The 26,447-nt window shown below is 44.5% G+C and overlaps 1 protein-coding gene across 1 annotated transcript in view; it reads left to right on the forward strand.

Annotated features, from left to right (window-relative positions):
* Positions 1-26,447, forward strand: part of SPTBN5 (spectrin beta, non-erythrocytic 5) — a 194,296-nt gene that overhangs the window by 31,803 nt on the left and 136,046 nt on the right. Inside the window, exons 16-24 of the mRNA XM_061611348.1 lie at positions 17-268; positions 1,945-2,232; positions 3,228-3,471; positions 12,135-12,274; positions 13,273-13,372; positions 14,804-14,974; positions 15,824-15,988; positions 16,644-16,870; positions 18,564-18,750. Of these exons, the coding sequence (XP_061467332.1) occupies positions 17-268; positions 1,945-2,232; positions 3,228-3,471; positions 12,135-12,274; positions 13,273-13,372; positions 14,804-14,974; positions 15,824-15,988; positions 16,644-16,870; positions 18,564-18,750 (1,774 nt within the window). The remainder of the gene's footprint in view (positions 1-16; positions 269-1,944; positions 2,233-3,227; positions 3,472-12,134; positions 12,275-13,272; positions 13,373-14,803; positions 14,975-15,823; positions 15,989-16,643; positions 16,871-18,563; positions 18,751-26,447) is intronic.

The following is a 26,447-nucleotide window of genomic DNA, read 5'->3' on the forward strand; positions in this document are numbered from 1 at the left end:
ACTTGTCTCTTCTTAGATGGGAGCGCTTGGAAGCACTGAAAGAAGAGAAGGGCTCAGAGCTGATTGGTGTGGCTGATGTGAAGACATTTCTTCAGGACTGCCAGGACACTCAAGGGTTGCTACAAGACAAGCTGATCCATCTTGAGGACTTAGGACATGGGAACATGCCTGCCATTCTGGAGCCGGAAGCACGCAAGCTCACAACCTTTGAGAGAGATGTCTTAGTGCTGGAGAGAAAAATTGAATACCTGAAGAGTGTAGCCAAATCGTAAGAAACCAGCCCTTTGATGCATTGTAGAATGCCCTGACGAACCTGATTTCAGTGAGATTTAAAGGACAGGGGGATGTGGGGGCTACTTTGGCTGGCACTTATTTTGCTGTCATTAGATAGCTGCAAGACTGGCTGTCTCTGGTTGCAATAATGTGCCTTTCCCCTTTTCAAACAGATCTTTTGCCTTATTGGGATTTGGATATGAAGGAATAGTCCACAGCAGCTGTTTTTGTTGACAAGGTTTAGGATATATTGTTCAGTCATATTTTGTTTGGATACCTTTATTCAATTATTCCAGGCCCTACAAATCATGCACAACCCATGGGCGCCGGAGGGGCCCTCACCTGTGCACACAGGAATTGTAGAGAATCATGGGATAGTCTTAGACTGTGCCATCCACACTCAAAGCCCCAAAGCATGCTGTAAAGGTTTTTTTAAAAAGGTGTTGGTTTCTCTTCCTTTGGTTGCTGTTGTTGATGATAATTCTATCCTCCCCTTCTTCCAAGGAGCTCACAGTAGCAAACAACATTCTCCCTTAACACTCATTTCTCCTTGCAACAACACCATAAGGAGGCCTGGCAGAAAGAGGGGGACTATAGAACAGTGATAGATAACATGCTTTCCAAGAAGATCCCAGGTTCACTCCCTGCTAGATCCATTCTAAAACATCAGGTATCAGGTGATGTGAAAGATCTCTGTCTGAAACCCTGGAAAGCTGCTGCCAAAAGTCCAAGTAGGTTTTACTAGGCTATGAGTAATCTGACCACAAGGCAGCTTTCTGTCTTTTTTGGTCACCCAGCGAGCTTCACAGTTGAGTAGGGATTTAAACTGGAATGAGTGTTCTTCTTCCTCACCAATATGACCATTACAATGCTCTCATTTATTTATTTATTTATACATACATGCACAATTTTCTATACTCCCCCCACACACATATGCATACATATATTCTCAGGCTGGTGTGCATCATAAAACATAACATAATAAAATTGAAAGTTAAAACACAGAAGGACAAAAATAAGAAGATCATGAAACTGGATCACATGGCAGGATAGGGTTGTATAAATAAAAACACTAGTGCATTTTCCAAAAGGTTCAAAATATTTCCCATAAATCACCTCAGTAATCCTTACAAGAAGCCTCTTATGGCCAGGGGTGACTAACCTTTGTCTCTCTGGATGTTGCTGAATTACAGTTCTCATCATCTCTGACCTTTGGCTTATGGGTGTTACAGTTCAGCAATATCTCCAGGGCTACAGGTTAGCCATCCCTTCTTTTTGGTAGACTAGCATTATCATTCTCATTGGCTGAGAGATGAAGTTACCTAAAGCAAGCCAGTGAGTTTGTGGCTGAGATGAGATTTTAACTGATGACCTCCTGTTCTTAATTGCTACACTGTACCAACTCTATGCAAATTAACCTTCTTGTAGGAATGTTCTTAGGCTGAAAAAAATGGAACCTGAAAACTCTCAAGCATGTATTAGAACATGAAACCCAACGAGTTTACAGAGCATTCAGTTAAGGATCTCAGTGCAGGGACCTATGTTGTATATCCAACTAAATCTCCCAACTGACCTTCCTTGATGGATCCCATTGGAATACAATTCAGGTTATGATGAACTTCATCCAAGCCTAACACTAATTCAAGAGTCTGCCTTGATTTCATTATGCAGGATCAAGGATACCAATCCTGCAGAGAGCAGGACCATAAAGGAACAGGTTGAAGACATGGAGGAGCTTCTGTCAATGCTAAAGTCAAAGGCAGAGGAAAAGGGGAAGGCTTTGCAAGTAGCACAGGACCAACAGACCTTTCTGCAAGACAGCCGTCGGCTCCTGTTGTGGGCAGGTGCCATGAAAGAGAAAATGGCCAGCGAGGAGATGGGAGTGGATGTGGTCTCTGCAGAGCAACTGCTGAAAGGACACCAGGACTTGCTGAAAGAGATATGCAGCCAGAGGCACAGGTAAAGTGTATTGGTAAGAAGATGCTGTACCAATAAGAATCATCATGTCTAGCTCTGAACAAAGGTGTCATGTCTAGCTGTTCTTCAAAGGTGTATGAGTGTGTGTGCAGATGCCATATTTTGCAAGAGATGTACAGTATGTTAAAAAAGAGGTCTGACAAGGGGAAGGCCCTGAACCAGGATAGTCTACATGGCAGCCTCCATATTTGTTGGTCAACAACTCCCATTATGTCTGACCATTGTCCTGCTGGCTAGGACTGATGGAAATAGTAGTTCAACAATATCTGAAGGGCACCATGTGGACTAACCCTTTCCCTGGACTATGTTTGGCACTCAAAACTCTCCAATGGTGTGTGTTCTTACACTTAGGTCTGCACACGTTCTGCACACGGTACCAAATGCTGTTCTAATGGGGAAGGGACAATATGAAATAATAAACTATGTTGCCTGCCCGTACTAAACTCCTGGTGTATGTGTGTTTTAATTAAATGACATTTCCAGAGTTGACTGCATTCAATGAAGTCAGACTCATCAGCAAAATAACCTTGAATATCATAACCAATTAAGTAATCTTCTTACATAATCAGAGCAAGCACAGTATTTTATTCAAATTCTAGAACCTTTCCAAACATGGGGTGGTATCCAACTAAGCCATACTCACAATAGACCCATTGAAACTAATGGATCTGACTAACTTAAATCTATTTATTTCAGTGGGTCTACTCTGAGTATGACTCAGTTGGAAACAACCCAGGGTCTTTTCTTTGAAAACATCTTGTTATTGTTTTGCCTTTAATGTAACTATTTATTTACCACATTTGTGCAAGTTTCCAAAACAGAAAATGGAGAACTGAAAAAGTAACAGTCTTGCCTGATCAAATAATTTGCCATTACAATGAATTGTTTTTAAGTGATTATGCATTTATTTGATGGTGGTGGTGCTGGTATCCCTCATGAGGATAATACATGCCTTCTTTTCATGGGACTTTGGACAGATTTAAGCAGCTGCAAGAGATGGGTCAGAAGATAATGGATGGTCCATCCAACACCAGGGCTTTGGATGTCTGTGAGTCCGTGCACAAGCTTGCTCAAGAAAGGAATGAGCTGGATGAATTGTGGGCAAAGAGACAAAAGAAGCTCCAGGAGGATGTAGAACTGCAGAAATTCAACAGAGAAGTCAATTTTATCCATGCTACTCTCTCCAGCCATGAGGCCTTTCTCCGAACTGATAATGTTGAGGTAAATACTAATGGCTACAAGGTAGGGATGGGCAAGAATTTAGCAAAAATCAAAGGTGGTACCAGAGTCTGCAATAGTTTGCATGTTCTCTATCTCTGTGGACTGATTCTGAATGCTGTGAATTTTTATGGCTTTTCCTGACACTGGATTTTTTTAAAAAAAAAAACTCGCATAGAATATAACATTAAACTGACCAGCCTGTATTTGCTTTGCTGTTTGCAAATGCTCCGTGCAAATGACCACCCTGTCTTTGCTTTACTAACATGAAACTTACTAGCATGGTCTTTGCTTTCTCAGAGGGGGAAGGATCAAATACAATTCAAGAGGAGGAGGCGAAGGGGGATTGGGTAGGTAGGAAAAAGGAGCAAGAGAGAGAGAGAGAGAGAGAATGAATGGCAAACAAAAGAGGTGCACAGGGGAAAGGGGGTTTGACCTCTGCTGTGCTGCTGAGAAAAAGAGATAGGCTGAGAAAGCATCAGTATACTTGGGGCTCAAATTGTATTGGCTCTGGGGGGGGAGGCAAAGAGAAAGAAAAATCACTGATAGCCGGAGCCAGTGCATTCAGTCAGTGCAATGCTATACATGCCTATTCAGACATAAGCCCCACTGAGTTCAATGGGACTAACTTCCCACAGTTGCACAGTCTCTTCTCTCCCCTTCCCAAAGTTGTTGTCAGGGAGGGTTTTGGGGTTCTCTCTCTCTCTGTGTTTTGTCTGGAGGGATGTGATGTTGCTTTGATGAAGGAAAAAAGTTTTGCTGAGAATGTAGCCTCTCCTATCCTGTTCTCTTTCTCCCTCTCTCTATATGTCTGTGTGTAAAAGCCAGAGCTTGGAAGATTACTTTTAAAAAGTAATAAATTACAGTTAAAGTTACATGGTCCAAAAAAAGTAGTAATTACCGTTACAATTACAATTGCTCTGAAAGTAACTGATTACTTTTCCTTTAAAGTAATCACTACAATTACATTTCAGTTACTTTTAAAAAAACTGCCTACAAGGTGCTGGCTTTGGCTGCTGCACATCTAAGTAGCCTAAAACAACATTAAAAATAAACAAACATACAGAGATAGTAGAATAATTATTTTTATTCATAAGATAGCAATGGTGGTCTCTCCGCTGGTAAGGGTGGTGGGGAGGGAGGCTAAGGCCACTACTCAGATCTTTGCACATCAAACCAAGTGCAACCCCCCCCCAGCCAGCCAGCATAATCTCTCTCACTTAACCACCTCCCAGACCCTGCCCTGCCACCAACTAAGGGACACTCACTCAAGCAAACATTTTCCCGAGATACAAAAAAAGTTAAAATACTGCAAATGCAGCACAGTAGCCAGAGAGGGTGGTGGAGGCCACTTTGTGTGCCAAGTGCAAACACACACACACACACGTTGTCATCTTTCACCTCCACAGTTCTTTATCTCCATTCTGCTGCTGCCTCCTTCTCTTCCTTTATCCATGTTCTTAACCTCCGGATCCTTTTTCCCTCCACTCCATTCTTCACCACCACTATCCAGTTTTTTAAAAATAATTGTTTTCTCCACTCCACCCTGTCTCACTCTCTGCCTCCTCCCTCGTCGCCTCCTACCCATCCATAGAGCATGAGGAAAGAGCAACACTGCACAGGAGCCCAGTTTGAGGCACATGATTTTCATCCACAAATCAGAGGAGCAGAAGACTTCCCCTGCTCCCCCCCAAGTAATGCCCAAAAATAATTCTGGAAACGTTACAATTACTCCACAAAAGTAGTGAAATTACTCCTAGTTCTATTACAATCAAAATGTAAAGGAATTACCCACTCGTTACTCAAAAATGTAATGAATTACAAGTAATTCATTACTTGTAACTAGTTACTTCCAAGCTCTGGTAAAAGCACTCTCAATCAAAGGAGGAGGCAGTGAAGGATTGGATTGGGTGGGTGGGCAGGCCAGCCTCTTTCCTTTCCTTTGTTAGAAATAACAATAAAAATATCATTTTTCGTGAGGAAAAAAATCAAACCGGGAACAGCACAAGATAGCATTAAACAAACAAACACAGAAAAGAACCGCCTGTCACTTTGACAGCATGCAATAACACCCGCACCAACAAGCAGATCCCATCCCTACTGCTAAGCTGAATATATTCAAGTTTAGACCAGAAGCTAGAATGTTTGACCTATCAAAGTTATTCAATTCTGGGTATAGAAATAAAAACAACCTCCTTCAGTCTGTTTTCATCCCCCTCACTTCCCCCACTTAAAAAGATGACCGACCTATATTCAAATGGGTACAATCCAATTGTGGCAGCCGCTTGCCAAACAACAGAAATCCACTTGTACAATGGAACTTACAGCTTCAGGCTTTGGCGTGTATGGACTTGCACCACACAATGCTGCCTATTGGAGAGGTGATGATTTGGTTTTTGCTTAACTCTTAGGATCTGACTGCAAATTTGGGGTCAGAAAGATTTTATTCCATGTTAGTGAATAAGGTGTGTTTTTCTTGTATGTTTTGCATTCCTCTTTAGTATGAGGCTTGCCTGCTTGCCTGCTTGCCTGCTTGCCTGCTTGCCTGCTTGCTTGCTTGCTTGCTTGCTTGCTTGCTTGCTTGCTTGCTTGAGTTATGTGGAGCACTCTGCTCTATTGATGTCATGGAAATGAGGCATGAGCATGAACTCAGTTACTCTGTCTGGAAATCTGTTCACTGACAAGATTAATGTAAAGATTGCTTGCTTGCCAAGTGAGGAGGGCAGGAGACAAAGGATATGCCAGAGATGGCAGCTGTGTTTGAATGTTATGATAAGCCATGGTTTCTTGGGATGGGAATGAACCTAGTTAAGCCTTGGATTTGTGAAACCTCTTTCCCTCTCTTTCTCTGGCAAAGCCGCAAGTAGGAATTCAGAAGCTTTCTGTTCTGGCTTTGATTCACCACAGCTTGTCATGTGGTTTAAACCAAACAAACTGGTTAATCTTAATCATTCAGAACATACAGACTTCAGACTTCCGGGAAGGGTGACTTAGCCTGTGCCTGCTTTTGAGACGGGCTCCTGCCTCAAAAGAAGCTTATTCAGATATATCAGTCAGTTTTTTCTTTTTTTTTGACTGATTAAACTTCTCCCGGGTAGGGAGAAACGAAGAGATTAACCTCAAAGCCTATTTTTGTTGGGGCGACCAGATCTCATTAATTTATGGGACGAGGTCCAGCCGACGAAGGTGGGACGGATTTTCAACAGCAAGCTCTATCTGATAAAGCGAACGTTCACCTTATCTTCTAAGAGAGAACGCACTAACAGGCAAGCACCCTTCTTTCTATATTTTTCTTTTACTTGACTTAAATTGTTGCTGTTTAAAAGAGATTTGCCAGATTGATCGGTTTTTGACATCTCACTGGGGAGCCATAACTTCTCTCTGCTACGCACTAATTAATAGCTTATCTCTGTTTTTGTTGCAAAAAGCTGTCCTGGATTTGCATTCTAAAGATATACACAGAAGAGGGATTTCTATTCCAGATTTTTATTTTGAAGAATATTATATTGTCTGAGACTACTCTCTTTTTGGTCTATTTTATTTTGACGAATCTGTTTTCTGACGACTGCCATTAATTGTTTCGATCCTGGGAACTGCATTTTGTTTACTTAACTATGGAGAGATAAGGCTGTCTGCTCTGTTTATACTGTGATGTCACCAAGTTTGGAGTATTAACCCAATTGTTGCTGAAATAAGAAGTGGTTTTCCTATATTTTTCTTTTAAAATGGCAATTAAGAAAGTGGCTGAGAATCTGGAAATAACTATGTTTCAGAAAATAATGGATGAGATTGAGATAACGAAACAAAACCTGCAACAGGGTTGTAAGGAGCTGAAAATTGAATTGAGTAAAATGAAGCAGGAGATTAAAGATATAGGGGTCCCTGTGAGAGAGGTGACCCTGGAAGGGGTCCCTGTGAGAGAGGAGACCCCGGAGATTGGAACAAACGTGGAACAGGAAAAAGATTTGGAGTCTATGGACTTTAGAAACAAAATCTATTGTTTGGAGACACAGGAGATTAAAGACATAGGGGTCCTTGTGAGAGAGGAGACCCTGGAGACTGGAACAGGGGTCCCTGTGAGAGAGGAGACCCTGGAGACTGGAACAGGGGTCCCTGTGAGAGAGGAGATCCCGGAGATTGGAACAAACGTGGAACAGGAACAAGATTTGGAGTCTATGGACTTTAGAAATAAAATCAATTGTTTGGAACTCAATGTTATCTCTGAAGAAATTAATGAAGATTCTAGAGATAAAGTTATCAATGGCATGGATAATCTTCTGGACTGGAATGATGTGATGGAGCCCAATATAGAGAAAATCTATGGAATTAACTGCAGCCATGTGACAATGGAAAAACTTTCAAGAGATGACCCAGTGTATTTTGAAAAAAAGAACAGAGATATGATTTTACAGCAGTATTTCAGCAACCTATTCAGAATGGATGGCAAGAAAATATTTGGGATAGAGGTAATTCTCATCAGACTCTTACTATATGACTATGGCTTTGACAGCAAGATTATTATGGAATACTGATAATGGAAGATTGGATACTGAAATTACTGGACTTAACAAGACTACTGAAGATGGAAGATGGAAAATGGAACTAATAGGGATAATAGAACAATGGCTACTGAAATTACTGAACCTAACAGATTCTGATGTGATGGATTAATTGAAATGTTTATTTTGACTATGGTTATGACAATAAGATTATCATAATTAGTAATGAGATGGATTAATCGATATGCTTATCTGGAAAAAAAAATTGATAGATATATTTCTTAAAGAATTGAAACCTCTCTTTGACTTTTTGTGGAAAGAATAAAGTAATGTCTATGAGATTTGATGATTAAGTAAGATAACTACTGGAGGAAAGTGATTTTATAATATGACTTAAGAGACAGGATTGTTATATATTATAGATTTATAACTGATTTGATCTTTGACAAATGGGAAGTCAATATTTTACTCTTTATTTTTTATTTTTGTTTTTTTTTTCTTTTTTTCTTTTTGTTTAACTATTTTTGATTTTGTTTTTTGTCTTTGAATGTTTTATGATTTCGTCTTGTATGTTTTATGAAAATCTGAATAAAAATTATTGAAAAAAAAAAAGAACATACAGACTTCAGAACATGCCTTATAAAGCTGGCTTACAACTAACTATACCGTAGTTAAGATTAACATAAGAACATAAGAAGAGCCTGCTGGATCAGGCCAGTGGCCCATCTAGTCCAGCATCCTGTTCTCACAGTGGCCAACCAGGTGCCTGGGGGAAGCCCGCAAGCAGGACCCGAGTGCAAGAACACTCTCCCCTCCTGAGGCTTCCGGCAACTGGTTTTCAGAAGCATGCTGCCTCTGCCTAGGGTGGCACAGCACAGCCATCACGGCTAGTAGCCATTGATAGCCCTGTCCTCCATGAATTTGTCTAATCTTCTTTTAAAGCCGTCCAAGCTGGTGGCCATTACTGCATCTTGTGGGAGCAAATTCCATAGTTTAACTATGCGCTGAGTAAAGAAGTGCTTCCTTTTGTCTGTCCTGAATCTTCCAACATTCAGCTTCTTTGAATGTCCACGAGTTCTAGTCTTATGAGAGAGGGAGAAGAACTTTTCTCTATCCACTTTCTCAATGCCATGCATAATTTTATACACTTCTATCATGTCTCCTCTGCCCCGCCTTTTCTCTAAACTAAAAAGCCCCAAATGCTGCAACCTTTCCTCGTAAGGGAGTCGCTCCATCCCCTTGATCATTCTGGTTGCCCTCTTCTGAACCTTTTCCAACTCTATAATATCCTTTTTGAGATGAGGCGACCAGAACTGTACACAGTATTCCAAATGCGGCCGCACCATAGATTTATACAACGGCATGATGATATCGGCTGTTTTATTTTCAATACCTTTCCTAATTATCGCTAGCATGGAATTTGCCTTTTTCACAGCTGCCGCACACTGGGTCGACATTTTTATCGTGCTGTCCACTACAACCCCGAGGTCTCTCTCCTGGTCGGTCACCGCCAGTTCAGACCCCATGAGCGTATATGTGAAATTCAGATTTTTTGCTCCAATATGCATAATTTTACACTTGTTTATATTGAATTGCATTTGCCATTTTTCCGCCCATTCACTCAGTTTGGAGAGATCTTTTTGGAGCTCTTCACAATCCCTTTTTGTTTTAACAACCCTGAACAATTTAGTATTGTCAGCAAACTTGGCCACTTCACTGCTCACTCCTAATTCTAGGTCATTAATGAACAAGTTGAAAAGTACAGGTCCCAATACCGATCCTTGAGGGACTCCACTTTCTACAGCCCTCCATTGGGAGAACTGTCCGTTTATTCCTACTCTCTGCTTTCTGCTTCTTAACCAATTCCTTATCCACAAGAGGACCTCTCCTCTTATTCCATGACTGCTAAACTTCCTCAGAAGTCTTTGGTGAGGTACCTTGTCAAAAGCTTTTTGAAAGTCTAAGTACACTATGTCCACTGGATCACCTCTATCTATATGCCTGTTGACACTCTCAAAGAATTCTAGTAGGTTACTGAGACAGGACTTTCCCTTGCAGAAGCCATGCTGGCTCTGCTTCAGCAAGGCTTGTTCTTCTATGTGCTTGGTTAATCTAGCTTTAATCATACTTTCTACCAGTTTTCCAGGGACAGAAGTTAAGCTAACTGGCCTGTAATTTCCGGGATCCCCTCTGGATCCCTTTTTGAAGATTGGAGTTACATTTGCCACTTTCCAGTCCTCAGGCATGGAGGAGGACCCGAGGGACAAGTTACATATTTTAGTTAGCAGATCAGCAATTTCACCTTTGAGTTCTTTGAGAACTCTCAGGTGGATGCCATCCGGGCCCGGTGATTTGTCAGTTTTTATATTGTCCATTAAGCCTAGAACTTCCTCTCTCGTTACCACTATTTGTCTCAGTTCCTCAGAATCCCTTCCTGCAAATGTTAGTTCAGGTTCAGGGATCTGCCCTATATCTTCCACTGTGAAGACAGATGCAAAGAATTCATTTAGCTTCTCTGCAATCTCCTGATCGTTCTTTAGTACACCTTTGACTCCCTTATCATCCAAGGGTCCAATCGCCTCCCTAGATGGTCTCCTGCTTTGAATGTATTTATAGATTTTTTTGTTGTTGGTTTTTATGTTCTTAGCAATGTGCTCCTCAAATTCTTTTTTAGTATCCCTTATTGTCTTCTTGCATTTCTTTTGCCAGAGTTTGTGTTCTTTTTTATTTTCTTCATTCGGACAAGACTTCCATTTTCTGAAGGAAGACTTTTTGCCTCTAAGAGCTTCCTTGACTTTGCTCGTTAACCATGCTGGCATCTTCTTGGCCCTGGCGGTACCTTTTCTGATCTGCGGTATGCACTCCAGTTGAGCTTCTAATATAGTGTTTTTAAACAACTTCCAAGCATTTTCGAGTGATGTGACCCTCTGGACTTTGTTTTTCAGCTTTCTTTTTACCAATCCCCTCATTTTTGTGAAGTTTCCTCTTTTGAAGTCAAATGTGACCGTGTTGGATTTTCTTGGCAATTGGCCAGTTACATGTATGTTTAATTTAATAGCACTGTGGTCACTGCTCCCAATCGGTTCAACAACACTTACATCTCGCACCAGGTCCCGGTCCCCACTGAGGATTAAGTCCAGGGTTGCCGTCCCTCTGGTCGGTTCCATGACCAACTGGTCTAGGGAATAGTCATTTAGAATATCTAGAAACTTTGCTTCTTTGTCATGACTGGAACACATATGCGGCCAGTCTATGTCCGGGTAGTTGAAGTCACCCATTACTACCACATTTCCTAGTTTGGATGCTTCCTCAATTTCATATCTCATCTCAAGGTCTCCCTGAGCATTTTGATCAGGGGGACGGTAGATCGTTCCCAGTATTAAGTCCACAGACATAATGCAAAACTGAGGATAATCAGAAATAGAAATGAAAAATGAAAGTTTCCAATCTCCTGTTCACATCCATGTTGGAGGAGGTGAGGGGAAGAAGGCCTAAACCCAAGACTTGCCTTGGCTTGTTGCCATGACAATAAGCAATAGTTAATCATGACTTAAAACATAGCCCATTCCATCTCTCCAACTGCTATAAGAACAATGCATTTATGACATTGAATTAGTCCTGACGCAAACATCAAAAACCCCTGGACTTCTCAGCCTTTGGCTGGGTTCTAGAGAAGGTGAAAATCTACCTGAAGATCAGGAGAGGGAGAGGGACATTCAGGGAAGGGGGAACAGAAAGTTTAGAATGGGAGGATGGATACTATTGGAGGAGGCTGGTCAGTCTTGCAGTCCTCCCCCACCCCCAACATTAAACAAAGGCAAGCCACTGTGTGCAACAACCTGCCACCAGTTGGTTTAAACATCTCTTAAGAATGGTGTTGGGAACATTGTTATATGATGTTGTATCATGGTTCCCAGCAACATCTTATGGATGAAAAAATGGCCATCTCCCTGGACAGTCCATCATCATGTATCGACATTCTCAGCACCATTCTTAAGAGATATTTGAAATCAACTGCTAAATGCAGCATCTTGATTTTTGTGGGAATCCTGCACAGTTCACAGAAATTCTCATCACACACAGAGGTTGAAGGTCCAGTGAATGTGGGAGGTGGGGTCGTGTTCAGCCTACATGAGATGCCATCATGCTTGCTTTCCATCATTCCAGGACCACATGGATTCTGTTCAGAGTCTCCTGAAGCGACATGAGGATTTTGAACGAGTGCTACTGGTGCTGAAACAAAGGGCGAACGCAGCCAATAAGAATGGAGAACAGCTGGTAGAAAGGGGCCATTTTGCTTCTGATATGTACGTGTTCAATTGAAAAAACTAGAAGAAAGGAGAAACTAAGGACCTTATATATGTATTATTAAGACGCACATTAGAACATCTGCATTTTTAGTCTAATACATGAATGCTATTACTATGGGAGCAAATTCAGAAGACAAAATCCAGAATCACAGCCAATGCATTATTTTTTAATATTAGCTGTTTTAAAATGAAACCAATTTAAGCTTTGCATGTGAATATGATCTAAGCATAGACAAGACACTTTCCTTTTAACAAAAGATAATGTTACGATTAGAGTAAGATTTAAAAAACAGAATGGTTTTCCACCACATGCAAGCACTCCATGGATGGAATCCAATGCTGTACAAGTGGATTTCTGCTCATGCAACAGGACTTCACCTTCCTCTCTTCCCCAATTCCAGCCACAAATGTGCCTCCAAATTCTGCTCTGGTAGGTTCCCCAACCCTCTGAGGCATAGTTTGAAGGTGTGTGGAGAGCTGCAGGGGGGAAGAATACAAAGTCCTATTGCACGAGCAAAAGTCTGTTCTGCTTGTGCACAGACAGCATTGGATGCAACCCCATGCTATGTGGGATGGGGAAGGATGTGTATGTAACAGTCCTGTCCTGATATCAGTCCAAGAGAATGTAATTTGTTAAATTAAAAACATATATTATAATGGCTATATCATATACAGAACTGCATTCCAAGAATGCCAATACATTTGCAAAAGGAATTTATATAGCATTAGCCTTTCTTCCTTTAGCTTGAAAAATCCATTTCTCTTTCATGTTGATTAGCAGGCTAAATTAAGGATTAACTTCAGTCAGATGATCACCTAGCCTAAACTACCTTAATACCATGTAGATTGCTGACATGTTCTATAACAGTTTGAAGAGATTAAATATTTTACGAAGTTGGTAAGACAATTTGTGACAGAGCTCTTCCCCACCTTTCTCCACCCCACAAATGTAATACCTTTTGGAGAAACTGAACCTTCTGTTATTTTTATTGCAGAATTGAAGAGAGAATGGCTGCCATACGAGAAAGATGGAAACTGCTAACTAATAAAAATGAAGAGAAGAAGAGGAGACTACTAGCTTCTCTTCTGTTACAGGTTAGAGGGTGATGCATCACAAAGCATCTGTAGAGAGATTGGGTTTGTTTAAAACCTTGGTTGTGCACTCTCCAATTCAGGGGTAGCCAACATGGTACCTCCCATTGGTTTTAGAGTGCAACTCCCAGAATCACCAGCCATCATGGCCAACATCCAGAGAGGTGTAGTCCATAACATCTTATTTTAATAGGCACTCTACATATTCAGAAAGGGCATATGATGTAGATATGTATCTCCTAGGACTGTACCATTTTGGAATGAAGATGGAATATCACGTATTTAAATGCTTCACCACAATTGTAAACACTGCTCTTTACCATGTTTGCTTTCCATTCTAGAAAGTTTTTGACACAGGGAAACATCACGTCTTGTGATCTCTCATTGATGTTCTGAAGAGCACCTAGAGGGCTCACCTGGGCTTGCCTATATGCTTTTTAAAGGACAAATATATTGTTCTTAAGTTTTCTTGGCAGGAAGTATGCTACTTTTGTACTCTGCCCAGGGCCGGATTATCCATTAGGCTTAGTAGGCTGAAGTCTAGGGGCCTGGAGCTCTTGGGGCCTGTGGGGCACTGGCCCTAGGGCCCCTGGAGCTACAGGGAACCCTCAGCTCTCCTTCCACGATCTGCGGAAGCATCCGCAGACCACCATCCCCCCACTATCCCCCTGCTTTACCTACTTTTCCATTGTTTTTTGCGGCCCGCATATTTGCCATCAATAAAGATGACGGTCGAGGTTTCCTTAAGGGGCTGAAGCCTCTGCCGCCATCTTGGCTGATGGCACACAGGCGTGCCACACGCACGCCTTGCTGCCATCAACAAAGTTGGCGGCAGAGGCTTCAGCTCCTTAGGGAAACCTTGGCCGCCATCTTGATTGATGGCAAACCTGTGCACACCGCAAAAAACAACAGAAAGGTAAGTGAAGCGTGGGCATAGGGGGGCCCAAACACCAATCAGCCTAGGGGCCCTCCTCAGCTTCCAGCCCTGACTCTGCCTGGCACAAAATAAATGGTGGTTATGTTTATAGGAGATTCTTAATATATAATGAATAATTGTATTGTGGATCAGCAAGAACATATAAGACCAAGTTCTTGCTGGATTGGCCCAAGATTTCCTTTCATGCCCACTGCACCATATATTCAAACTTACTGCATAAATGAGGGCTTCTGGTAAGGGTTCACCTAACCTGCTCCAAAAAGAGTATTTGAGCCAGTGTAGTCAAATGTATGCAATTGTAGGAGAAATTTCAAAATATTCAACTGTATTTTTTCTGTGCTGCAACTTCAAAGTGTAAGGTTCACAGTGATATCTGATAATGTGATATTACATGCTGTAAATATATGTAATGTATTTTTCTTTTTTACTCTCTGGAAGTATATGTTCCAATATATCAGTATGTATGTGGGAGAAAAAAAGATTTAATGCAATTATAGGAGTTCATTCATGACACTGCTGAGCTCTTGATATGGATGGAGGAGAAATACAAGATAGCATCCGACGAGTCCTACCGTGACCCAACAAATATACTACGGAAGCTTAAAAAACACGAAGCTGCAGAACAGGAAATGATGGCCCATAAGAAGCATTTTGTAGAGCTGATGGTGGTAAGGAGACATATTGATAATTGGCCAAGTAGCCAACAATTCCTCACCTGAGTGGAACATTTCAAATGTAAATTCAATGATTTCATGCAAATGTTTACATACTGTTCGCAAACATGCAGGCCTATGCTCACATACACAGCACAAAATACTTGATCTGGAATTTTGGGTTCCTGAAAACCTTAGAGTTCATTTTTATTTTTATTTTAAAATTAAGTTTCTAATGTTAAAACTGAAAAGGTATGGTCAGTTTCTGCAGAATCCTCAAACTAGACTTCCAGGAGTCAAAAAAATTGAGCCTCAGATAAATGTAGCGACCAAATGTATTGCTTCCTTGGCTGTTGGTCATATCATTTAGGATGTCTGCATGTGATGGTAAAATAGAAAAAGGGAATTTTAAGAATAAAATATTGTCTAGTAGCATAACAGTTGCAGCTATTTGTTAGGAAGAATTATCTAAGAGAGTATATGTGTATGCATACATCTCCCCATTATGCACAGACCAGGGTTGAGCTGCTTTGGTGTGAGATATGTCATGATGTATGAACATGAATATCCTTTAAAGCAGTGCATAAAACCTGATAGGCTGCAGAATTTTTCTGGAGTACAATAGATGAAAACAAAACTTGACCTTTAAGGTCAGCTTGAATTTTAGCTTCCTGAGATTAGGGCCACCAATGTTGTTGTTACAACATTGTTGGTTTGTTCAGTAATTTGTTGGTGAACATTGCTTTGTGGTTTTTAGGATACTGGTTATTTTTGTACACAATCACACTAACATAAACATAGGCAAGCGGAAGTAACCAAAACTATAGATATTTGCTTTTGACCAAATGCACTGTATATCTCCAGGGTGGAAATCAGCTGGTCCAGGATGACCACTATGCAGCAGATTCCATACAGGACAAAATGTCAGAACTGAAGAAGAAATGGGAGAGGCTCTACAGCAAGATGATAGAACGAGGAGACAAACTGAGGCAGGCTGGACAGCAAGAACAACTTATGGAACTTCTTGAGGTCAGGGGCTAATCTTTTTCCACTGGGAAGGCAAGCAATGAGCTGAATTGTCATCACCACTGTTAAATAAAAAGACCATTTGATAAATAAATCTTTAACATTTTCAAGTAAGGGTGGAGAACCTATGGGTGGAGAACCTATGGCCCTCCAAATGTTGTTGGACTACAGGTCCCATCTTCTCTGACTGGTGCTGGTGGGAACTGGAGTCAATATCTGGAGGACTACAGGGTTCTCACCCCTATTTTAAAGTATTCAACCTATGAAAAATCTTAGGTTCTAAAACTAGTAAAGGAAATGAAAAGTAGCTCAGTGCTAGAGCATCTGCTTTGCATACAGAAGGTCCCAGGTTCAATCCCCATCATATTTGGGTAGGATTGGGAATGTCTCTTGACTAACACCCTGGAGAACCGCTGCCAGTCAACGCCAATCATGTTTGAGCTAGATGGACCAATGGGCTGACTTGGTATAAGGCAGCTTCCTATTATGGCAAAAGTGCATTTATAGTGCTGATGGCAGATCAACACATCCTGCACCTGCAGCTGAGGTGCAGGGCTTGCTGACTGGCTGTACCATTCCACCAGTACTGGAGAGAATTTGTGCCAGAGGAAATAAAGTGGAAGGAGAAATCATTCACAGGTCAATATTTCCTCTGTAGGATGCTGAAGAGAAGATAGAGAAGGTCGAGAAGATTCTTCGAGATGCAGAAATGGGCCATGACTTGCATTCTAGTCGCAATTTGCTCAAGGAACACAGTCAGCTGGAGAATGAGATGCAGGGTTTGGCTGAGAAAATGAGCTCGATTGTATTCCATGCCAACAAAATGGCTACAAATCATTTTGACAGTGAAAGGATTCTGGATGAGACACAGATATATTTGGAAAGGTGGGTTGCTCTTGTTGTAAACATCATGTATTATACAGTTTCATCATTCTTGTGTCCATAAGGAGTCACTTTTACCTCAGCTAAGCACAGTTTGATACTGCTCCTTCCACAGAACCCTGAGTAGAACATAACTTGACATGGGCAGGTAATTCAGGGAGAGCTAGTATGGTGCAATGAATAGTGCTGGGTTTAGATGTGGGGGAACCTAGAGTCAAATTCACACTGTGCTATGAATCAACGGGCAGGTCACATTCTCCCAGCCTGAAGTACCTCATAGGATTTTTGCAATGATCTACTTCTACTATGGCTGGAAGGATCTGTCAATTTCAGTTCTTTCAGTTTCTCACTTTTCCAGTCTTAAATTCATTTCTCCACATTTCTGCAGCAATCTGGATTTTTTTTAAAAAAAATCCTCATGAAAATTCTTCAGCATTTTAACCTACACATTTTGTATGCAGTTTTCACTAATGTACATATTTTTGCAAGCAATGTTTTCTAATATAATGAATTTTGTATATTATTTTCATTAATATATTCATTTTTGTGCACACTTTCCCCTAATATATGCATTTTTGTAAACATTGGTTGGAGAACTGCATTGCAACATTTGGATAAGTGCAAATTTGTCAAAGGGTGGCTGTGTTTCAGTCCTCATATTGTTTCAGAAAGTACAAATTTGATAAATTTGGCTTTCAATGCAAACTGAATTGAATGTATCCCCCATCCCTAGCTTCTACATATAACTTCCATAGAAATAGATGTGTATGATAGCTCTCCTATGTGTCACACATTTTTTACAAATTGCCACAAACACAAAGTACAGGCTAGTACCATTATTAACACACATTATAGTGCCTGTGAAGCCCCTGAGGCTTGAAGTGGTTTTGGTTCCAACAGACTGGCACGCAGACAGCGATATAACACTAGAGAACCAGACAGGAGTGTAGACTTTACTCTGTGCAAGCCTTCCCCAGCCTGGTCCCTCCTAGATTGCAGCTCCCATTATCCCTGACCATTGGCCATGCTGGCTGGGACTGATGGGGGGTATACGCCAAAACATTTTGAGGGCACCAGGTTGGGGAAGACTGATCTCTGCCATAGCCAGGCTTCCTTCCTCCTCTTGTGAAGATATGCCCCAAATTTCCTCGGCCATTGCCACTTCCCATCCATATGGTAAAAGCAGCAAGACAAATAGCTCTGACATACATTTTGAACAAGTATCTTTCAAGCCTTGTGGCTTTCAGGAATGCTGGCTTTTGCCATCTCATCAGTGATCTGCTTCTCTGGTATTATTGATTTGCCACCATTTTTTCTTGCTTTCCTCACAGGATTATTAGGAGGGCACACACACATAAAAATATTCTTCTGCAAATACGACAGAAGTGACTGCTGACTTCTATAATTCATAACATTCCCAACATATGATTTTACACTATTCTTCTAATTAGTTTTGGCAATGTGAGTGTTGAAAGCAAGTCAGGTGCACAAGTTTAGGATCAATCATTTATTGGAATTATATATTCTTGTGGAGGGGAATACTTCATTTACAGTTGGGTCATTGACCTTTTCTTTGTGGCCCACTGTAAATCTGATTATATGGACTAATCTATTCAGAATGTTTGGTTACTGAGAGGCTCCTGTGTTTTCTTGGGCTGGACCCCTGAACAGCATTGTTTTAACATCTGGTTCACAGGTTTGACTCTCTCCAGGAACCTCTTACTAAGAGAGGCCAGCTGCTGCAGGCAAGAGTGGAATTCTATCAATTCTACCATTACCATGACATGGAAATGAAATGGATTGGTGAGCGAATGTCAGTTGCCAGTTCCACAAACCAAGGCAAGTCTTTGAACATGGCTCAAAGCTTGCTACAGAAGCACAAGGTAATTCCTCAGTTCTGGTAATTGTTGTCATGAGTTCACGGTATGTTTTCTGTTTCATGTTGAGGTTAGTGGCTGATTCTCCAACCAGACACTAATCTCACATTGAGTACAAATCTAAACCAAACACTAATCTCACATTGAGTACAGTCTCACATTGAGTACAATTCAAACACCCAATCTCACATTGAGTACAATTCTAAGTTTTAACCCTGATCTAGAAGACCCTTAACATTCTTTATATATATATAATGCCTAGGGTTTTCTTCCTTATCTGGAGGCACTGGGATCTGTAATGCTGAAAAAGAGGCATCCTCATGAGGTCATGGCAACACACTTGTTCAGTCTTGATGTACTTTAGCAGTATGAGGCCTTCAAAAGTGTAATGAAGCTGTGGGCGACTGGGCAACGCTAGGTGCAAAGAGCCTGGCACTTGGTAAAGGGTCAAGATACTTCTTCCCAGCCTAGAAATACAGCTCAGTGGATTATTTTAATTTGCTGCCACATTCCAAAAGAGGGATACCCTTGACCTATCTGATGGTATACAGTAACCTTTGCTTGGTTGTACTGCCTCATTATTCTTTTGCATAAGTATGGTGATGGTTGGAAAGGCTGTTCCCTTTTTGTTCTCTCTTTTCCTCTCTCCTGAATAATCAAAACTATTCATAGAAAAAAAGAGTGCCAACCTGAATATTCGCTAATAGGCAAAAAAAAAAAAAACACCTTGCGGTTTAAGAACATACCTATAACCAACAGATATTTCTATCAAACTTTAAAAAGCAGTGAAATTGAGCAGCTATAGTGAATGCACTAGCAGAGGAGATCTGACCTGTCTGAGACCTGACTCCCTCTCTGAGGAGGGACGGAGATTGGGTGGATGGCACTGTGCCCTGGGCAGAGGGGAAGTCCCTTTCCTTTCCTTTCCTTTCCAAAAGGAAAACATTGTGAACAGTATCACTGTTTTTCTGCATTTCCCCCACCTTTTTATTCTACAGCAGGCACATGTAGTCTGCCACCCAAATTTTCCACAGCCTGCCATCAGTTTGGGCTTTACTGCCATCTAGCGTCCGAAGGCAAGAATGCACTCCTCCCCCCCTTTTTGGTTTTGGGAGTGTGTGGGATTTTTGTGTTTGTTTTTTCCCTTTCGGGAGCTTTTTGCTTACTTTTTACTTCTTACTTTCTACTTTCATTTTTGGTTACAGCGCGGCTGTTTCCTCTTTGTTTGGGGACGCGCGGCTGTGCTGCCCGTTAGCAGCGGCGGCTGCTCCCCTCCTCTCCAGGGGATCCCCGGCTGCGGTTCCCCCCCCCGAGCCGTTTCGCTCGGCGTAGGGTAGCTCACGGCTGCGGCTCCCTCCTTCGCCTCTCTTCCGTGCCAGCTCCTGGGCAGTGTTTTTGCCCTCTTTTCAGGACCCAGCAGCTCTTTTTCTCTGGCTGGGCTGCTTCTCCTGGCCTCCAGGTCTGTTAAGCGGCGTTTTTTGCTGCCTCCTCGCCGCCGTGGTTCCTCCAGCGGCGTGTAGCCACGCGGAGGCTGTTTACTCGGCCCTAGCCAGCAGTGTTCTCTTCCGGCGGCCAGTTAACCCTTGCAGGAAGTTTTTCCTAGGAGGTCTGGTTCCCAGTCCTCCATTTGTTGTTTGCCTTTTGCCCTTTTGTTTCTTGCTTATTTCTTTCTTCATTTTACAGCTGTTTTTTCTCTCCAGAGTTTTTTATAACGTTGCAACTCCTGCTACAACGGAGAGCCCTACATTTTGAGCGAGCTGTGTTTTTTATGATACCACGCCTTTCCCATTGTGTGTGTGTATCTATTTAAGTGCACCCAAATTTGTTACACGCAATTTCTTCTGTGATACTGAGTCTCTTTGTGCACATTGGCGGTACCACACCTTCCCCATTGTGTGCGTGTATTTAGCCTTAGCCCATGCTGCATTTTGTCAAAGGCAAACTTTCCTGGCAGTGTTTTGTAGCAGTCTCGCACCTTCCCCATTGTGTGCGTGTACTTAGCTTGTGGCCAATATTGCAGCCTAACTTATTTTTTGTGGCTCCCTGAATCAGGGCAATATTCTCCTGTGGGATTGTTCCCATTTTCCCCATTTTTGCAGTGCCATAGTGAACAAGTCCTTTTCTCTTGGCACCTGGCGCTCCATTGCACAGCCTACCTCTCATTGCCTCACAGCATACGAGTGTTACCGCACCTTCCCCATTGTGTGCATGTAGCTAGACTCCACCATGGCAGACCAGCAGCCGCAGTGGGCGCAATCCACGGGGCCAAGTCACCAGCGCATCGCCTTACCTCAGCACAAGCCTGCTAAGCACAAACACTCCAAGGCCTTAGCCAAGACTAAGCATTTATCTGACCACGGCGCTTCCAAGAGGGCACGTTATGTTTCAACTCCACCTTTAGAGAAGCCTGCACAGGATACAGTACCTACACTGTTTCAGTCCCCCTCTGGGTCCTCAGAGGATGAATTTGAAGGCTTCCCCAGTCAGACTCCACGTTCCGAGGTTCCTCTGCTTCCTCCGACTCCTCCACTACAGTCTTCTCTGCCTACACAAGAGCATTCTGTGCCCTCTGCTCCTCCTTCAGGGCTACAGTTGACTCCGGAATTTCTGTTACAGCTGCGAGAGGTACTAGGGTGTCTCTCCCATGCTCAACCTCAGCTCCTAGCACAGTTGTCGTCCCAGCCTGGAGTTTCACGGCAGTCCACTTCTGCACGTCAATAGGGATACTATGATGATTTCCCCCCCTCCTCGCCTAATCCATTCGATGTTTCTAGGGGCAGACTTGGCAGCGACCCTCCAGAAATGCATGAATACTTACCTTTCCTGCAGGCTGATCCTGATGAGTGGAGTGGAGAATCTGATCCAGATGAAGACTTCTCCTACCGCCTCTTCGATTCGGCTGATTATCTCCCACTCTCATGCAGGGTAATGGACACCCTTGGCATTCAACCTGCTCAAACGCAACCTTCCGCCCCCCCAGTTAAGGGCACTAGAGTTCTAAAGTCTCCCAGATCTGTGGATCATTTTATCCCTGTGCCAGATCCCATTAACAAACTGGCCAGGGAAGAATGGGCCCGTCCCTTGCGCCCACGTCGCTTCTCTCTGTTGGCCAACAAGCTGTACCCATTGGCCCCAGAATTTATGTCTTTCCTGAACATCCCTGGGGTGGACCAGCCAATCTCTGATCTCGTTTCTCGATCCCTCCTTCCTAAAGAGGGAGAATCGCAGCTCAAAGACCCATCCGAGAGGCGGCTTGACTTCGTACTTCGCAAAAACCACGAGGCATCTGCCCACTCCATCCGAGCCTCCGATGCTGCCTCCATCTTCTCACGCGCATCCATGATGTGGCTCGATGACCTGTTGGACGATCCTAATCCTGACCCAGCCAAGTTGCGTAAAAGCCTACTCAAATTGCATAAGGCTGCTGCCTTCGTGGCTGACGCCACTTTGGACGCGACCCACCAAGGAGCACGGGCCCTTGCTGCCGAGATAGTTGCTAGACGAACCCTATGGCTACGACATTGGGATGCCGACACGGCTGCCAGAACTAACCTGTCCATGGCACCATACGCTGGCTCTATGCTTTTTGGTGACGATGCTCTGAAAGTGGTCCTGGTTGACCCCAAGGACAATCGCAAACCTACCTTGGCCACAGTCAGAAGGGATGACCGCAGACATTTTCGGCGATTTACTCCCTACTGTTCCTTCCAGCCCTTTCGCAGGGCGCAGCCTGGTGGGTGGGGACGAGACGCCAGGTCCACAGACTTTCACTCCTCCAGGGCACCCTGGCCCAGACAATATTTCCAGGGCAGATTCCAATATCAAAGCAGGCAAGCCTCCTCCTCTTCTTACGGCAGGGGAGCCCGTCAGCGTCGGCAGTTCTGACGCCATCCCCATAGGCGGCAGACTGTCCTTTTACGCAAGTTCCTGGCTGGCCCTGACGCACGTCTCCTGGGTCAGGGTCATCTTCACCCAGGGTTACAATATAGAATTTTGGCGGAACCCCCCGGACAGAATCTGCCCCTCCCCTGTCTCCAAGTCACGCAGGATAGTTATGCAGGATGCCCTACGTCATCTACTCAGCATCGCCGCTGTAGAGCCAGTACCACCATGCGAAAGGTTCCAAGGCGTCTACTCCGTTCTCTTCGCAGTCCCCAAACGAGACTCTTCTTGGAGGGCGGTCTTAGACCTCAAGTTTGTCAACCTCTTCGTCAAGTACCGCCGCTTCAAGATGGAGTCCCTGGCCTCAATTGTGGAAGCTCTGCAACAAGGGGACTTCCTAGCATCCATCGACTTGAAGGACGCCAACTTACACATCCCAATCTGCCCAGCTCACAGATGTTTCCCTCAGCCAACACCACTTCCAGTACTGCGCCATGCCATTTGGCCTTACATCGGCTCCTCGGGTCTTTACCAAGGTGATGGCCACCATGGTAGCCTTCCTCCGCCTACAGGGGGTTCATATTTACCCCTACCTGGACGACCTTCTCCTCCGAGCGTGCTCCCGGGACCTGGCCGAAAGACAGCTCCAGTTCACTCTAGATGCCCTCTCTTCTCACAGCTGGCTGGTCAATGTCGGGAAGAGTCATCTTCAGCCAACCCAGTGCCTCCTGCACCTAGGAGCCATACTGGACACGTCTCTAGCCATGATCTTCCTGTCGCCAGACCGTATCGCCTCCATCACAGCCATGGCGACCTCTCTGGCTCATCGCTGAAGGGCAGATGTCATGCTCCTGGCACAGATGCTCGGGACACTGGTCTCCACCATTCACATTGTGCCGTGGGCCCGACATCACATGAGACCTTTACAATGGGCCCTCCTACCCTTTCAGGTGGACATTGCCAAGTCCCATCACCGTGTGATCCCGCTGGCCCCCTCTCTGCGGGTGTCATTCCGCTGGTGGACAGTACCTGCACACCTCACCAAGGGTACGCCCTTCCGGGAGCCTGTCAGGGTCATCATCACGACAGATGCCAGCCTATCAGGCTGGGGAGCACACTGCAATGCCAGCATTGTCCAGGGAGTGTGGTCTCCAGCAGACCTCACTCACAACATAAACTGGTTGGAGCTCAGGGCGGTTCATCTTGCCCTTCGACATTTCCAGCCACTGTTCTCCCTGCAGCATGTGCTGATCCGAACAGACAACGTTTGTGGAAAATCTCATCTCAACAGGCAGGGGGGGACCAGGTCCAGAGCTCTTCAGGCAGAGGCGGCCCAAATCTTCAACTGGGCCGAAAAACACCTACTATCCATACGGGCGGAACATCTCAGCGGGCTGCTAAATGTCACCACCGATTGGCTCAGCAGGCAGCATGTACACCCGGGAGAGTGGAATCTTCATCTGGCAGTGTTCGACCTGCTCCAGCTCCGGTTTGGCGCTCTCTCAGTGGATCTCTTCGTGTCACGCCACAACTGCCAGCTGCTTCGCTTCTTCTCGAGATACCTAGAGACGACGGTGGAAGCAGTGGGTGCATTGAGGGCAACCTGGCCAGGCGGCCTTCTGTATGCCTTTCCCCCGATCTCCTTACTGGGCAAGACACTGATGAAGCTCCGGCACGAGGGGGCTCGGCTTCTCCTGATAGCCCCGTATTGGCCTCACTGCCCTTGGTTCTCGGATCTTCTCTCTCTGTCAGTCACGGATCCCTGGACCCTCCCTGTCAGGCCGGACCTTTTTGCTCAGGGACCATTTTGGCATCTGGACCCGGCCTGGCTGAATCTGACGGCCTGGCTTTTGAATGGCGGCAGCTGACCGCTGCGGGACTTCCCCAGGGAGTAGTGGATACTATTCTAGCATCACGAAGACCGTCGACAAATCGTGTTTATCGGAGTACGTGGCACGCATTTTCAAAATGGTGCACTTCTAAGGGCTTCCAAGCTTCTCAAGCCACTGTACAGCACGTTCTCCAGTTCTTATACAGAGGACTGCTTAGGGGACTACGGCCGAACACCCTGCGTCGCCACCCTTCCACCATCTCTTCAATTTTATCTGTCTCCTCATCGACCGCCCCCTTGGGCGCTCACCCACTCATCAAACGCTTTTTAAGAGGAGCCGCCCGCCTTGCACCAGCCGTGCGCCACTATTTTCCTTCATGGAGCCTCTCGAAGGTACTGCATGCCTTACAGCGCCCTCCGTTTGAACCTCTTTCCTCAGTGCCTCTCAGACTGTTATCCTTCAAAGTCTTGTTCCTCGTTGCCATTACATCCACGAGATGGATCTCCGAACTACACGCCTTGTCTTCGGCTCGTCATCTCTGCATCTTTCATAAGGATTCCGTGGTCTTGAGACCAGACCCATCCTTCTGCCCCAAGGTCAACTCCTTATTCCACTGTAGCCAGTGTCATGGCCCCGTCAGAGGACTCCTCAGATGAGGATGACTCGGGAGTAACAGCAGCAGACCCAGGAGCAGCAGACTCAGAAGGAGACACGGAGGAGCCTCCTGAGAATCCAGCTCCTTCTGCCCCTCAGCTGCAGAGCACCCCAGGGACAGCAAAGGCCCTGCAGCCAGACACAGACGGTGAACAGGATACTCCCCCCTCACCTGCAGAACGTAGACAGCAGAAGGTCAGGCAGAAGAGAGGCAGGCCTGTCTCCTTAAGGCCCAAACGCTGAGGACTCACACCTGCTGTCAACCTTGCTCTTTATAAGGCACACCTTGGCTGCAGCTTGTTGCTGACTGCAACGTCAGGCGTGGCTTGTGTGTTCCTAGTTTCCTGGCACCCTCTTTCGGACTGACCCCTTGGCACTTGATCCCGGACCTCTACTGACCTCACTTCTGGACTCCTGACTCGGCAAGTACGCTTCGGACAAGCCTGGCCCTTATCAGCTCCCCTCCTCCTAGACATGGCAGATTTATGACCAGACTGCCGGCTAAGGACTTTGCTTCCCTGCCAACCACCCAGGAATTTCCAGCCCCCCCCCCGGCACTGCTGACGCAGTGTAGAGCTGACAGCCAGGACATTGTGCTTCCTTCGTTCTGCCCGAACCCGGTACATCCCCTGGAAAAGGCCTGGCATTCGCTGGATGTTCGGAGAGCCCTCAAACTTTATCTTTCTCGCACCCAGGACATTAGGCAGTCAGAATCTCTTTTCGTATCCTTTCACCCTAGGACCTTAGGAAAAAAGGTCTCCAAATCCACATTGTCCTGCTGGCTGCGGGCCTGCATTGCCTTGGCTTATCAGTCCCTTAACCTTCCCGTGCCAGCTAACATCACGGCCCATTCCACCAGATCAGTGGCCATTTTGGCTGCATTTGTATCCAATGCACCCCTTGCAAACATATGTAGAGCTGCGGTTTGGTCTACCCCTAATTCTTTTGTGAAGCATTACAAGATCGACCGATATGCTTCTGCTGACGCCTCCTTCGGGAGACGTGTCCTCCAGCATGTCATTTCTGAATAGTAACTGTGTGTAGTCCCTCCCGACTAGGGGGCTGCTTTGGTACATCCCAAACTGATGGCAGGCTACCTGTGGAAAATGGTCCATTGGACTCACCTGAAGGGTGATTTTCACAGGTACGCCTGCCATCATGTCCCTCCCTTGTGGGGGTCTCTGGTTGCTTCGTTCCTCCTTTATAGTATATTTGATATAAGTTGTTGTGTCTTGCTCTGTTTCCCTCGGTTAAAACCTCTCCGCTTAGGTTGTATGCTCTGTGTTCTCCATGTTTCCATGCCTTTTCTCTGTTTTTTCCTTGCTGTTCGGGCCT

Source organism: Rhineura floridana, chromosome 2 (assembly GCF_030035675.1).
Source record: "Rhineura floridana isolate rRhiFlo1 chromosome 2, rRhiFlo1.hap2, whole genome shotgun sequence".
Taxonomy (NCBI): Eukaryota; Metazoa; Chordata; class Lepidosauria; order Squamata; family Rhineuridae; genus Rhineura; species Rhineura floridana.